The 16,593-nt window shown below is 39.6% G+C and overlaps 2 protein-coding genes across 2 annotated transcripts in view; both read right to left on the reverse strand.

Moving 5' to 3' along the window:
* Positions 1-16,593, reverse strand: part of LOC126106356 (speckle-type POZ protein-like) — a 497,553-nt gene that overhangs the window by 330,542 nt on the left and 150,418 nt on the right. The gene's annotated exons all lie outside the window — the stretch shown is intronic.
* The window catches only part of LOC126106357 (speckle-type POZ protein-like), an 88,577-nt gene that overhangs the window by 11,727 nt on the left and 60,257 nt on the right, over positions 1-16,593 (reverse strand). The window contains exon 2 of the mRNA XM_049912609.1: positions 7,405-7,493. Within this exon, the coding sequence (XP_049768566.1) occupies positions 7,405-7,444 (40 nt within the window). The 5' untranslated portion in view covers positions 7,445-7,493. The remainder of the gene's footprint in view (positions 1-7,404; positions 7,494-16,593) is intronic.

Consider the following 16,593-nt stretch of genomic DNA (forward strand, 5'->3'; position numbering starts at 1 on the left):
ATCCAGCAGCTTGGCTCCAGATCAGTTCTGTTGGATTCATATTGTAATGGTACAGTAGCAAACGTAAAAATGAAGCATTTGTATGATGCGCTCGATGCTATGAAAATGGTGTTTTTCATGTTTCTACGATACTTATCTACCTCTGTGGTATAAGACAATGGACATAGTCCAGATAAAGAGGATTTGGTTTTTCATTTCTGTCTTAAAAAATTAAATTGTTATGTTTTCTTAATTTAAACAACTTTTATGAACCGGAACAGTCATCCATAAAACATCGATTATAAGAATTTGTATTTGAAATGGAAACAGGAATTTTGCGTCCAATATGTAATTAGAAACAAGAAGATGTGCATTATTCATAAAAAATGATGATGTGTTTTGTAATTACGAGATGTAGGTATTTCAAATCGAACGAGAAAAAAGATTTTAGTGAGGAGATGTGAACCAACGCACGAATATCCACGGTCATAATCTGTTATGCTACCAACTGCGCTACAAGTTCAATTTCAGTTTCTTTATCAATTATGATACATGCTGGAAAAGTTCAAAGCCGATTATCTCTGTAAATTTATGAAAAACGATAAGAACAACCAGTTTCTCGGCACTTTTTAATAGTGTTCCACGCGCGTGTTTCACTACGAAACAGAAAACAGCCTCAGCCATTTTCATACTGCGCATTAACAGATCGACAATCTGAGTACAACGCTGCAGAGGCTGTGATTTTATATGATTATTGAAATAAAAACTACGTAGCTAAAGCGTGATTAAGCAAAACGTTGATAGCTGTTAATACATTTGAACTTCTTATATTTTCATTTAATGGAACTTAAGTAGGACCTACTTCCAAGAGCGTAACAACACTAGTGTATGTGTTCTACGGTTTCTGACCAATCATCGCGTTTGTATTTGTTTACATCAGGTTTATTCATATGATGAACGGATTATAGTGTGCTCTTGTAGTAAATTTGTGATTATTTTGTCTTTTGAGTCGCTTGATATGATCTTTGTACTGGGTGGCGAATTTCTGCTGGTTTGTCCTATGTAACTTCCATCACATGTGTCGCTTTGTGATAATATAGTCGTGCTATCTGGTTGACATTTGTGTCTTTAATTATTTTTGGAACGTATTTTTAGACTGAACTGTGTTTTAAATGCTATGTTTATGCATCTTCTGAAAATGTTTGTCACTTTATATGTAGGTTTGTGCTAGTATGTCATTGTGTACCATCTTGAATCTTCATCCTTGTCCTATTTCTCTCCTAAATATATAAATGAATAATGACAAAGGACAAGAAGATGAAAATAATAATAACGAGAAGAAGAAACAGCAAAAAATAAAAAAAATAAGAACAAAAGAATAAAAAAATAAAAAATAAAAAGGTACACATACACTCGTTCACTGCGTTTACATGCGACTCATTTTCCGAAAGACGAAAACTTAATTTCAGAACCGTTTTTCGCTGTCGTGTTTATATGTTAAGGCCTGAAGCGGTTTTGGTAGCCCAGTTAAATATGGCGTCTGGAAACCAGTTGGTCCAGTTCCTGTTTCAGACAACACAATCGTTACTTCTCTTCACTTAAATATTACAAGTAGCGTCATGCTCAGTCTAATGTTTCTGATTCTCATTCACTGCACATTAAGTCTATATCAACCGAATAGAAAACAAGACGTAACTTGACAACCCAAACACTTTTCAAAACTGGTTCCGTTTCTATGAGAACAAAAATCGATAGCGACATTGGAAAACTGGTAACTAGATTTCCAGAATGGATTCTGATGTCTTTACGTTACCGTCCAGAAGCGGTATTGGAAAATCGGTTTACATAATATTGTTTTGGGAGCCCCGAGTGCAGGGGGTGGCACACACACACACACACACACACACACACACACACACACAGACAGAACGACAGAACTTACATCAGAACATAAAACTACAAAGAACGAAACTTGTCTAGCTTGAAGGGGGAAACAAGATGGTGCTACGGTTGGCCCACTAGATGGCACTGCCATAGGTCAAACGGATATCAACTGCGTTTATTTTTTTAAATAGGAACCTCCATTTTTATTAGATATTCGTGTAGTATGTAAAGAAATATAAATGTTTTAGTTGGACCACTTTTTTCACTTTGTGATAGATGGCATTGTAAATAGTCACAAACGTATGGCTCACAATTTTAGACGAACAGTTGGTAACAGGTAAGTTTTTTAAATTAAAATACAGAATGTAGGTACGTTTGAACATTTTATTTCGGTTGTTCCAATGTGATACATGTACCTTTGGGAACTTATTTCTGAGAACGCATGCTGTTACAGCGTGATTACATGTAAATACCACATTAATGCAATAAATGCTCAAAATGATGTCCGTCAACCTCAATGCATTTGACAATGCGTGTAACGACATTCCTCTCAACAGCGAGTAGTTCACCTTCCGTAATGTTCGTCCATGCATTGACAATGCGCTGACGCATGTTGTCAGGCGTTGTTGGTGGATCACGATAGCAAATATCCTTCAACTGTCCCCCCAGAAAGAAATCCGGGAACGTCAGATCCAGTGAGCGTGCGGGCCATGGTATGGTGCTTCGACGACCAATCCACCTGTTATGAAATATGCTATTCAATACCGCTTCAATTGCACGCGAGCTGTGTACCGGACATCGATCGTGTTGGAAGAACATCACCATTCTGCCATGCAGTGGAACATCTTTTAGTAACATCGGCAGAACATTACGTAGGAAATCAGCAGAAATTGCACCATTTAGATTGCCATCGATAAAATGGGGGCCAATTAACCTTCCTCCCATAATGCCGCACCATACATTAACCCGCCAAGGTCGCTGATGTTCCACTTGTCGCAGCCATCGTGGATTTTCCGTTGCCCGATAGTGCATATTATGCCGGCTTACGTTACCGTTCGTCGCTAAATACAGCGCGTGCAAAAAACCTGTCATCGTCCCGTAATTTCTCTTGTGCCCAGTGGCAGAACTGTACACGACGTTCAAAGTCGTCGCCATGCAATTCCTGGTGCATAGAAATATGGAACAGGTGCACTCGATGTTGATGTAGCATTCAAAACACCGACGTTTTTGAGATTCCCGATTCTCGCGCAGTTTGTCTGCTACTGATGTGTGGATTAGCCGCGACAACAGCTAAAACACCTACTTGGGCATCATCATTTGTTGCAGGTCGTGGTTGACGTTTCACATGCGGCTGAACACTTCCTGTTTCCTTAAATAATGTAACTATCCAGCGAACGGTGCGGACACTTGGATGATGTCGTCCAGGATACCGAGCAGCATACATAGCACACGCCCGTTGGGCATTTTGATCACAATACCCATACATCAACACGATATCGACCTTTTCCGCAATTGGTAAACGCTCCATTTTAACACGGGTAATGTATCACGAAGCAAATACCGTCCGCACTGGCGGAATGTTACGTGATACTACGTACTTATATGTTTGTGACTATTACAGTGCCATCTATCACAAAGCGAAAAAAGTGGTCCAACTAAAACACTCATTTTTCTTTACGTACTACACGAATATGTAATAAAAAAATGGGGGTTCCTATTTTAAAAAACGCAGTTGATATCCGTTTGATTTATGGCAGCGCCATCTAGCAGGCCAACTATAGCGCCATCTGGTATCCCCCTTCAAGCTAGACGAGTTTCGTTCTTTGTAGTTTTTTCGTTTGACGCTTATTTCGTGATATATTGGGCCCGGTCACTATCAATGGACCACCCTGTATACAATCTAACAAAAAAACAACTGAAAGCAAAACCTGAGGAAGTTGGCAACGAATGACACTGTAGACACAGTAAACGGGAGTTAGAGTGCTATATTTTGAATCCATGACCACAAGAAAAACTGCAAGCTTTTAATCACTTTGCCACATGAGAGAAAGCTGTTTGGCTTACAAATAAATAAGGAGACAACTTCAGTGAACCGTTTTAAATCTCTAACCTATACAGGGTGTTTCCGTAAGATCGTGCAAAAATTTTATGGGACATAGAGGATACTCCAGTAAACAATTTGAGATAGGGAACCTAGGGTCAGAGAAGTTACCTTAAGGAGATAGTAGGAATGAAATCAAATAACAATGTACTTTTTTATTTACATTAGTTAACTGCAATTATCATCATTGACACAATTAACGTACCACTTGATCTGTATCTTACAAAATGTGCTGAAACTGACGGCCATCAATCTCAATTCAAGCATAGCATTGGCGAACTAGACTCTGATGCACCCTGACAAATATCTCTGATGTCTTTCGAATCAAATCACAGGCAGATACAATTCTGGCAACTAATTACATCTCCGTATCCACAGGGATCTCATACACGAGTGACTTAAGAACTCCCCATACGAAATAACCAAGAGGATTGAGGCCAGGTGACCTCGTAGACCATGGAGTAGGACCTCCCTTTACAATCCAGCGACCAAGAAATACTATACCGGTACTGCTTCATCGTATTGTACTGTATGTCTCTGAATAGCAGTGAATAATTAATGGGTCTGTTGTTGATTGATAGCACTTTCTGTAATGGGACGACAGACCCTTGAAAGGTCTCTGTTGGATTCCTTTCATGTTAATTTCTTAAATCTGTTGTCATTTACGGCATAAATTCCTCTTCTAAACTTACTGTGGTGTTTCTGACTATCTGGGAGGAGACTGAGCAGTGAAACGTGTTACTTTTACACATAAACAAGAACGATCTGTCACACTACTACACTTTAAAACACAGTTTATATGTAATTCATGTCACACAGTCTCATACGGAACCTACATCCGCTTTCTTTTATATACTGTACATGATAAGATACTGTCAACCCCTTTCCCTTCTGTGTGAGAGGATGAATGAGCAGATGTATTTCTAGTTGCATGCTGGATGGTAGCAGACAAGCCTGTCTGCTAGAGAACAGTAGGACCAACGTCGGAACAGGTAGCTACGCTTTCTAAAAGCAACGAGGTTTCTATCCTTAGTATGGTCCTGTCTGTCCCGTGTCATGTTGGTATAGGAAGCTGCCTCTCTGGCCGCTTCCGTTTGTATTTGTGAGCCACCCTCGGGAAGGGACCAGGTCAGTCTGTCCGTGGCGAGCGTCTGAAGTGGTAAGATCTCCGGCTAAGCGCGTGTCTGATAAGTCCGTAGGACAATGGATTTCTTAAGTTCAGCCTAACTGAAAATTTAATCACCTTTATTTCAGGTTTAGCTCTAAAATATCTAATGTTATCTTAAATTGAACGCAGTGTAATTCGAGTGTGAAGTTCAGAATATATTCCGGTAGTTGCTTTGTCACTACTTTATGAGTAAAGTGGAACCACGTGTTGATCAGTAACTCTAACTAGCATCATCAATCTTCAATGCGAATGTGCGTGAGATTATAACGTCTCGTCTTGACAATATTTTTCAATATAGCAACTTTTATTTATGTTCAACCCACGTGGGGTGTACTTTGTGAGACCAGTACCACGTGCTTATACAATTGTTTGACCCATCAGGTTAATAGTAAGACGATAGTAACCAGTTTGAGGTTTTTCTTTTGTAAATTGCTTTTCGATCTAATTTATTTTAATTATCGAAAATTATTGTGGAGTTACACTCTTTGTGTAAACCAAGTTGACCACTTGAAGCATGTGGTGTAATCATCAAAGTAGCCCTCAGCTACTCTTTTCGGGAAGATTTCACAGGGAGTTAGTATGAATTTAGTATACCAGTGTGTGGTAATTACATGACGGACAGGAGTGTGCTACGAACGTAATTTCTTTGGGTGAAAATTGAATTGGTTGGTTGTGGTTAATTTCCTCTTGCATATGTTTCAACGTTCTTCGTGTGCTATTTTATGAATGCAGTGTTGTATGCAGTCTCCCAATCTTGGCTCCATATTTGATGCGCTCCGTAAGATTAGAAACTCACATTTTCACAGTCCTAAATAAGGCACCAGCTTAGTTATGACTCACGTTTAATATGCTGAAATTTCAATGATCAACGTTAAAATAAATTTCCAAATATAAACTGATTTATTTGTTTTTATTTAAATTCTCTTTTATATATATATATATATATATATATATATATATATATATATATTATAAAGTCATGACTTTTAAAAGATTATAATTAATGTTAGTCTGGTTGGGAATTTGGTAAGCTAGACTGGATACCTGGTGAAACAGTTGCGCAGTAATGCAAGGTTAACTTCCCCAGACAGCTCACAGCTTTTAACCCGCTTTTATTGTCTATCAGCACCGCTTTCAGAACAAATTAAAGCAACAACGTTACACCCTTCTTATGGACAAATAAACAAAACCTGCATCATGACTTCCTGGTAATCAGTCTCGTCTTCCTTGTTTCCTTTCAGTAAATAATTTACATGAAAATAGACAGCACAGTACGTGTACACTTGTACGCATGTTAGTTGTAAATAAGCTGGAAAACAGAAATGCTAGACAAAGTGGTAGACAAGTTAACTTCCACATCTCCTAGCTTCTTCGACCCCAGGTTCCCTATCTCAAATTGTTCAGTGGAGCATTCTCTATGTCCTGTTACATTTTTGCACGCTCTTGCAGAAATACCCTTCACGTACAAACGATAACCTATAAGCACAAACGATAAAAATCGAGTAATATGTCAGGTCATCCATTGAAAATGCCTTGTAAACAAGGCGGAACGAGTCTGGCTGCACAAGTTAAACAAAAAGGTTAAAATGCAGCGCGCAAAAGGAGTTTTTCTTTTAAACTACTGCAATTTCTCCCGCTGTAGTTCGTTGGGCAGGTCTGTCATACATTCGCACTGACTAAACACACCCATGATCGTAATCTCCCAGCATACAGAGCAATTTGTCGAATGTTAACATCCAAAACATGCGTCACATATTATCTCCCTCACTGTCCAGAATCACCAACATATCATGGATAAGAATATGCCAAAGAACGCTAGAAAAACTCAAAAGTAATGAAGTACAACCCTTGCATTGCACAACAGTGACTGTAGAGAAAAAATATTGTAGGCATACGTGACTTTCTAATAAATTCAGGTAGTCACACTTTTAAAATATATCTGGAGAAATAGAAATATGAACAATAATGTAAATAGGCAATATCCATACTGCAAACACCATAACTTAAACAGAAAAATACTGAAAGTATGTATGTTAAACACACTGCACATACAACATATTCTAATGCACTTGTACAAATAACACAAAGATAACAACAAAGAAACTGACATATTGTCTTTTCACATACAGTATTCTCTCAAAAGGACACTGCAACACAAAGCCAGTGTTCTGTGTAGAAATTTCATACAGCTATAATTTCAATATAATTTTCTGTCTTTTTTTTTAAATTCTTACTGGTGTATACAAAATAATAAATAAGAAAAATCTAGTACCTGGAAACCCATAGTTAAAGGATCTTGCGTTAAAGCTCATGGTGTCAGCAGATAGGTTGGGACTTGAGTAATGCAAAATTATCCTCTCCCTGCAAGAGAAAAATCATATTTAATTTTTCATCACTTGGTAAGATAATCACATAATCATCCAAATGTCAAAGATTTCACACATTTCTAAACAACTGGCAGTGTGAAAGACAGATAATATATAAATGGAATCTTAAATGACAGTTCTAAAATATTTGTAATAGTTGGTATACATACGTTATATCATGGAAATGTATTGATCTTAATGGAAACACGACAACAGTGTATGCAGTCCAGAAGTCTGTGAGATTGTTTAGACATTTCTGAACAGAAATGTTAGTGAATAAACAGCTCACATAAAAAGAAACTAGTTTGGCACTGGGAGAATTTGGATATCTTTTGATCAAGGCCACAGTTACAAGGTGAACATGAAGTCCTACACAGCATCGACAAAGAATGGATACTGAGCCACCTTGAAATACCGGAAATTAATTAACACATGGCAGTTTGCCAAAACTCAGTACTGTAAATTGAGATATAGTTACCATATTCACCACTTAAAACATCAGATACTGCAAGTAAATCAATCCAGACCACACTGTAATTTATTCCTCCTGCTCATATGCCCAATATTTTACATTCTGTCAGTTACTGTAGTTTAAAACACCCTATAATTTTACTTTGTGTAATTACAGTAGTATGATTACAATTGTAATATTCTACTTGTTTAAGCCAATATTATCTTTCTCAATGATACACTTGAAACATGACAACAAAGTCTATTTTATGTTTTTCTATTCATTTTTTCTTTTCTGAACAATTGTTGTAATTGTTATGTAGTTCATTAATTCAATGGAGTCTAATATTTTAACGAAGGTAAACAGTTTTTATTGTCATTTTTGCTGAAATAGTTCTTGTCACTTTAGCCTTACAGCGAACGTTAATAATTGTGGTCTTTGACAGCCAGATGTGAGACAGTTTTGATGTATCCAGATTACAATATTTGATCTCACAGAATTCACAGTCATACATAGTTGCGTCTGATAGCCGAAAACAAGCTAGGTAAATAATAAACAGAATATTGTACAAGCTTATTTTTCATCCACAATGTAAACAATACCCTACCATGAACCAATGGTGTAGTGATTAATGCAACATAGACTGACTGCATTTGTTGCAGCTTGGCGCTATTTTAAAGTTTGTTAATGATCATAACCGCTGAAAACGCAAAATTTCCAGACTTGAAGCTTCAACTCGGTTCAGGAAGCCAGGAAATTTTATCCGATATTTTTGTCTTGTTATAACAGAAATCATTTTCTTGGTTGTTAATCGCTACCGTTTATACAGGGAAATTGAAACTCTTGTGGCTAAACAGATCCATAAAATATAAGGGAATCATTAAGTTTACTTTAAAGATATTTGTCTACTGTTCTGTGACACTTTGTACCATCAACAGCGCAGCCTCACTGCGAGTGCTGCTTATGGGCGAAGGTTGAGTTAGTTGTGTCATTAAACAGCTGGAAGCCGACCAGACCACCGTCAAAGGATTGGAAGCTGCTGCCAATGAGTGTCTTGAGGAGGCTACCAAAAAGACATGTGCCAGAGATACCAAAGGTTCACCAAGGACTATCCTCTGCTGGGGTTGCAGTTACGTCTATAGAATGTACAAAATCTCTCACTACTGGTCCATTTGATTGTGAGTGGTGTGTCTATGGTAGGTCTAGACGCCCTCTGCAGGGGAGTCAAGGACCAGGGCGAACTCAGGGTGTTAGGTCGTCGCCCCTTGTAAGGTGGCTATAACTTCGTACCTTACAAGCACTCATCAACATACTTTGCCGTGATTTACACCCGGAATTCAGTATCATTTGATAGGTTGTACATCGTATATATATATATGAATATTTAAAGAAGACTGGCATTGTCACGTACACATTGTAAATAGTTGATAACGCTTATTGCATGAAAGGTGATGGAGTATCTTTATTATCAAAATGGTGTAATGAATGATTGCCTATACTAGTAGAGGTTGGAACGCCAGTGGAAATTAAATGACAGGCATAACTCAGGCCCTGAGTGGAAAAGCCCGTACAGGTGTGTTGGTTCTGCTTAACACTCTACTCAACCCAAGACGGACAGTCGGGGTATCTGAGTGCTGAAGCACAACACAGCGACGGCCGGCCGGTTTGGTAGTGAGGTCGGAAGCATAACTGGATAATACTTCGGAAACTCTGAAAATCTTGGACGTAGCAGAGAGGAACGAGGAAGCGCTACCTCTGTATCACGCAGGCTGGGTTATTTCCGAGGATCTTTACTCCGAGAAGAAGAATTTGTAGTTAACGGGTAGTAGTGAAGGGTGACGAAAATTTAATAGTCATGGGTGACTGGAATTCGAGAGTAGCAAAAGGGAGAGAAGGAAACATAGTAGGTGAATATGGATTGGGGGAAAGAAATGAAAGAGGAAGCCGCTTGGTAGAGTTTTGCACAGAGCATAACTTAATCATAGCTAACACTTGGTTCAAGAATCATGAAAGAAGGTTGTATACATGGAAGAATCCTGGAGATACTAGAAGGTATCAGATAGATTATATAATGGTAAGACAGAGATTTAGGAACCAGGTTTTAAATTGAAAGACATTTCCAGGGGCAGATGTGGACTCTGACCACAATCTATTGGTTAATCTGTAGATTAAAACTGAAGAAACTGCAAAAAGGGGGGAATTTAAGAAGATGGGACCTGGATAAACTGAAAGAACCAGAGGTTGTACAGAGTTGCAGGGAGAGCATAATGGAACAATTGACAGTAATGGGGGAAAGAAGTGCAGTAGAAGAAGAATGCGTAGCTCTGAGGGATGAAGTAGTGAAGGCAGCAGAGGATCAAGTAGGTAAAAAGACGAGGGCTAGTAGAACTCCTTGGGTAACAGAAGAAATATTGAATTTAATTGATGAAAGGAGAAAATATAAAAATGCAGTAAACGAAGCAGGCAAAAAGGAATACAGACGTCTCAAAAATGAGATCGACAGGAAGTGCTAAATGGCTAAGCAGGGATGGCTAGAGGACAAATGTAAGGATGTAGAGGCTTATCTCACTAGGGGTAAGATAGATACTGCCTACAGGAAAATTAAAGAGACATTTGGAGAAAAGAGAGACACTTCTATGAATCTCAAGAGCTCAGATGGAAACCCAGTTCTAAGCAAAGAAGGGAAAGCAGAAAGGTGGAAGGAGTATATAAAGGGTCTATACAAGGGCGATGTACTTGAGGACAATATTATGGAAATGGAAATGGAAGAGGATGTAGATGAAGATGAAATGGGAGATACGATACTGCGTGAAGAGTTTGACAGAGCACTGAAAGACCTGAGCCGAAACAAGGCCCCGGCAGTAGACAACATTCCATTAGAACTACTGATGGCCTTGGGAGAGCCAGTCCTGACAAAACTCTACCATCTGGTGAGCAAGATGTATGAGACAGGCGAAATACCTTCAGACTTCAAGAAGAATATAATAATTCCAATCCCAAAGAAAGCAGGTGTTGATAGATGTGAAAATTACCGAACTATCAGTTTAATAAGTCACAGCTGCAAAATACTAACGCGACTTCTTTACAGACGAATGGAAAAACTGGTAGAAGCCGACCTCGGGGAAGATAAGTTTGGATTCCGTAGAAATATTGGAACACGTGAGGCAATACTGACCTTACGACTTATCTTAGAAGAAAGATTAAAGAAAGGCAAACCTACGTTTCTAGTATTTGTAGACTTAGAGAAAGCTTTTGACAATGTTGACTGGATACTATCTTTCAAATTCTAAAGATGGCAGGGGTAAAATACAGGGAGCGAAAGGCTATTTACAATTTGTACAGAAACCAGATGGCAGTTATAAGAGTGGAGGGGCATGAAAGGGAAGCAGTGGTTGGGAAGGAAGTGATACAGGGTTGTAGCCTCTCCCCGATGTTATTCAATCTGTATATTCAGCAAGCAGTAAAGGAAACAAAAGAATAATTCGGAGTAGGTATTAAAATCCACGGAGAATAAATAAAACCTTTGAGGTTCGCCGATGACATTGTAATTCTATCAGAGACAGCAAGGGATTTGGAACGGAATGGACAGTGTCTTGAAAGGAAGATATAAGATGAACATCAACAAAAGCAAAACGAGGATAATGGAATGTAGTGAATTAAGTTGGGTGATGCTGAGGGAACTAGATTAGGAAATGAGACACTTAATGTAGTAAAGGAGTTTTGCTATTTGGGGAGCAAAATAACTGATGATGGTCGAAGTAGAGAAGATATAAAATGTAGACTGGCAATGGCAAGGAAAGCGTTTGTGAAGAAGAAAAATTTGTTAACATCGAGTATACATTTAAGTGTCAGGGAGTCGTTTCTGAAAGTATTTGTATGGAGTGTAGCCATGTATGGAAGTGAAACATGGACGATAAATAGTTTGGACAAGAAGAGAATAGAAGCTTTCGAAATGTGGTGCTACAGAAAAATGCTGAAGATTAGATGGGTAGATCACATAACTAATGATGAAGTATTGAATAGAAATGGGGAGAAGAGGAGTATGTTGCACAACTTGACAAAAAGAAGGGACCGGTTAGTGGGACATGTTCTGAGGCATCGAGGGATCACAAATTTAGCATTGGAGGGCAGCGTGGAGGGTAAAAATCGTAGAGGGAGACCAAGAGATGAATACACTAAGCAGATTCAGAAGGATGTGGGTTGCAGTAAGTACTGGGAGATGAAGAAGCTTGCACAGGATAAGGTGGCATGGAGAGCTGCATCAAACCAGTCTCAGGACTGAAGACCACAACAACAACAAAAGGTATTTCCTCGCAAACTTTCCGCACTGGACTACAAAAGACTAAAATATGGTTGGTGGGCGTTCGGAAGAATCCCTAGAGTGGGAGAGTATTCCGTGGTTTCGAGAATATGATTCGCTTTCTACAGTTACGAGGGAGGGGAGCTGAGCTTTGCTGGGAAGCCAGCGGTGGACACAAAGACGTCTTCCGTTTTGAGCATCCGTGTCTGACGGTCGATCAGTATCAGCTTTGTTGTTACAGACAGACTTGCTGTCTTTGCTCTCAGGAGATTTATAGTTAGGACAATTAGGCACTGTACTGTTGCGAACTTATACGATTCTGGGCTTCGCCTAAGGGTTGGGAGTCGTCATTGAGTAGGCAGCGTTCAGTGATTGAGAGCATTTTTTCTGCCTATGCTCACGTTGAGACGTTATCTGAACTCCATCCTTGTGGCTGGGAGTTCGCGTTTCTCGTCTGTAGAACACAGAGAGGAGAACACAGTATTAGATTATACTAGTCAGAGGACCGTATTCTGCCAACCTAGTGTTTGAATGAGGTTTCTTTTTAAATATTTTGTGGGTGGAGTTCTTCTGTCGTCACAGACGTGTACGAGAACCATCACTCCGACACACCGGATGCAGTACATATGATGATACTGCTAACTGCCTGGGCTCATTAGGGCTGTAAAGCTAAACAGCTGTGATCACATAAATTGTATTTTCACTGAGGTTGCACACCACTGTAGATCTTCTTTAAAAGTAGTGCCTTGTAGTGTTTGGTACGTAGATGGTGTCAGTCATCTCGCGTTATTTATGTATGATCGCATAGCCATAAAAAGGGGCAGATTTGGCCAATTGATCAATCATAGTACTTGGGAAATTCATTTGTATCTCTTTATGTCCATTGGAGATTGATATATAAACATTTGTAATGCATAATGGGGCTGTAATCCACAATATATGAATAAGCAGAAACAGCATTTATCACTTTGTAGTTACTAGATCACTTAATCATTCATTTATGTTTACGTTGCAATTTATGTGTTGAAGAGCAAGAAGGAGGACATAATATCACCATTAAGAGATCCTAAGATCTGTTTCATGGGGTAGTCAGACAGGGCCAAATCTTCATTTTCCCATTCAGTATTTTCCGTTGCGCGCATCTTGGACCCTAACCAACGACTTGTAGGTGCTGTCTTCCACTGAAAACGAAACTGAACCAGTGAGATTAGCTTCAGCTGTAGGAAACCTACCGAAGTCTGTGTAAAGAGGGAGGAAACTCAAAAGGGTAAGGGACTATTAAACGTCGGCAGTTCTAACGTAGGGCGAATAATGGTATTCCCTAGGGAAATGCCAGCAAGGAATTGGGAAGGAATAGCAGGGCTCAGAGGTCATTCTTGGGTCATTCCAGTGACTAGAAAAGATGGTTGAGAAGACCAGTCTTGGTCACGGAGTTTCCATGAAGCTCACAATATGCTGCATTGTCCCCCTGAAATGATCGTGGTTCCCTGATCCTGAGCCTAGTGGAAGAATTGACGCTGCGACTTCCTGAACTCTCTCCATTGGGTTGGAACTGTAGGGTCTCCCCAAACAGGTGCACTACACTTGAGGCTGACTGTGTATGCTGTGCACACAAGGGGATTTCAATTGGAATAACTGTTGGGGATCGTAAAATGTTACTTTAAAACCCAAAGAAATGCCTTTCACATATGAGGCAAGTAAAACCTAAATAACCATCTCCCAAAGCATTCACAACAAACCAACAAACTGCATAATTTGAAGTGCTCCTAAAAAATAAATAGATCTAAGATAACACAGCTTACAGAAAACCGACTGCAACTTAAAACTGATTGGAGTGAGATTCTTGCAGTTAGTCTATCATTTGCGTTTATCGCGAATCTGTCGCCCAAGGCATAGGCCCAAACGACTGCAAAAAAGTACAGGTGGATTCTGTGTATAAGAAGGGTAAAATGATGGACGGGCACAATATCCATAACATGGTTTTGCTACAGAATTCTTGAATATAGTCTTAGTTAGAGTACAATAAATTTCCTTAAGAGCGAAAAGTTAATGTCCACGAATCAGCATGGTTGCGCGAAACTCTATTGTCACATGTTATACTGCGAACTGCGCATAAAGGGTAACAGGCAGATTTCATATTTCTAAACATCGAGAAAGCGTTAGATACGTTGCAGATTTTTAGCTGAGGTACGAGCATAAGAAATAGGTCCCCAGATTTATGAGTGCCTCGACTTCTTAAGTAATAGAACCCAGTTCGTTGTCCTCGGCGGTGAGTGTTCATCAGAGACAAGGATATCATCAGGAGTGCCCCTAGGGAACTGTGCTAGGGCCGCTATTATTTTCTATATACGTAAACCATCTGGTTGGAAGGTGTCGAAAGTGAGAACGATACAACACAACTAGACAAAATTTCTACTTTGTGTGACAAATGTCAGCTAGCTCTTAATGTATAAAAATGTTAGTTAATGCGGATGAGTAGGAAAAACAAACCAACGTTATTCGGAGACAGCATTAGCAACGTCCTGCTTCGCGCTGTCACTTCGTTTAAATATCTGGGCGTATCGTCGCAAAGTGATATGAAATGGAACGAGCATGAGAGGATTTTGGTAGGGAAGACGAATGGTCAATGTCGGTTTACTGGGAGAGTTTTGGGAAAGTGTGGTTCATCTGCAAAGGAGACAGCATACAGGATGCTAATTGGGTCTATTCTTCAATACTGTTCTAATGTTTAGGACCCGCACCAGATCAGATTAAAGAAAGACGCGGAAGCAATTCGGAGGCGGGCTGCAAGGTTTGTTATCGGTAGGCTCCAACGACACGCAAGTATTACTGGGATGCTTTGGGAACTCAAGTGGGAATCCCTGGAAAGAGGGCGACGTTCTGTTCGAGGATCATTACCAATAAAATTTAGAGAACGGACATTTGAAACTGAATTTAGCACGATTCTACTGCCGCCAGCACACATTTTGTGTAAGGACGACGAAGATATGAGAAATTAGAGCGCGTACGGAGACACATAGACAGTCACTTTTCCCTTGGTCTGTCTGCGAGAGAAAAAAATGACTAGTAAGCAGATGTAGTAAGACTCGATGAGCTAATGGGACGTGGAAGTGATATATATGGCACAGTCGACAAGACATTCAAATCCTCTGAGTTAGAAATTGAAGCTGCATGTGATATCAATTGGACAGTACTCAATAATAAGGGCGGGGTTAAACTTGTAACTGGATCTTTCTATCGACTACCTGATTTGCACCAGATGCAAACAAGACATTGTGAAAACAACAACAGCTCGCTAGCGTTTATGTTTCCAAATCACACTGTATTCAACAGTCGATTAGAATAATTACAGTTTTGTACATGATGGATATGACTAGACATCATGTGAATCAACACTTAGTGTCTCGCCTGAAAGACGATATAGAACATGTGGTTTGGAAACCAACTCATGAGGGAAGTATATTTGATATCACAGGAAAAATGGATCTGATCTCTTTGAAGATGTGGCAAAATATGGGAAGGAAGACCGTGTGCACTCAGTGTGTACGCTGTTAAAGAAGCTATTACAGCAGCCTTTGAAGGAACAGAATGCAACCAACTGCAAATTATGGAGCATTTATGGAGAAACGATGCCTATGGTAACATGTGGATCATTCCAGTGACTGGCGGAAAAGGCTGAGAATGCCAGCCTTTCTCGTAGCTGACTATCTGCTGTATTTTCCCCAGAACAGATCATACTCTCCTGGTTCTGAGTCAAGTGCAAGGCTTGAACCAGAGACTGAGAAGATTCTGTGACAAACTACGGTGTGACTTCTTAGACCTGCGCCGTAGGTTTCAGAACTGTAGAACTGTAAGGTCCACATAAATGGGTCAGATAAACACAAAACAGGTGTATGACTGCGTGTGGAGTGCACACAAGGATTTTTTTAGATTAGGTGACGCTTCGTTCAATCCAGATAACGGTGGTTATAGCAAACCCGGAAGAGTCAATATATAAGATCCATAGAAATGCCTCCAGCAGACAAAAGTATTAAAATCCCAGTCATTAACTGTCGAAGTTTTAGCAATCAGAAGTGGAGGTGGTGTATTTGTTGCAGCAGAGATGAATCTACTCAAATCCACCGACGCAGGAATTGAAGCAGCGTGTGAGATTGTTTGGGTAAAACTCCTTCATGGATGAACAAAAACTAAACGCTTATGCCTTGACCCAAGCATATTTGGAAGGCCAAGTGAACACACGAAAACGAGATAACGCAAGACTTAGACAAGTTGAGTTCTACATTATTGCCACTGCAAGACACGATCTAGCATCAGCTGACTCACTAAGACTAGCGAGGTCATATT

This window comes from Schistocerca cancellata, chromosome 10, assembly GCF_023864275.1.
Source record: "Schistocerca cancellata isolate TAMUIC-IGC-003103 chromosome 10, iqSchCanc2.1, whole genome shotgun sequence".
Classification (NCBI taxonomy): Eukaryota; Metazoa; Arthropoda; class Insecta; order Orthoptera; family Acrididae; genus Schistocerca; species Schistocerca cancellata.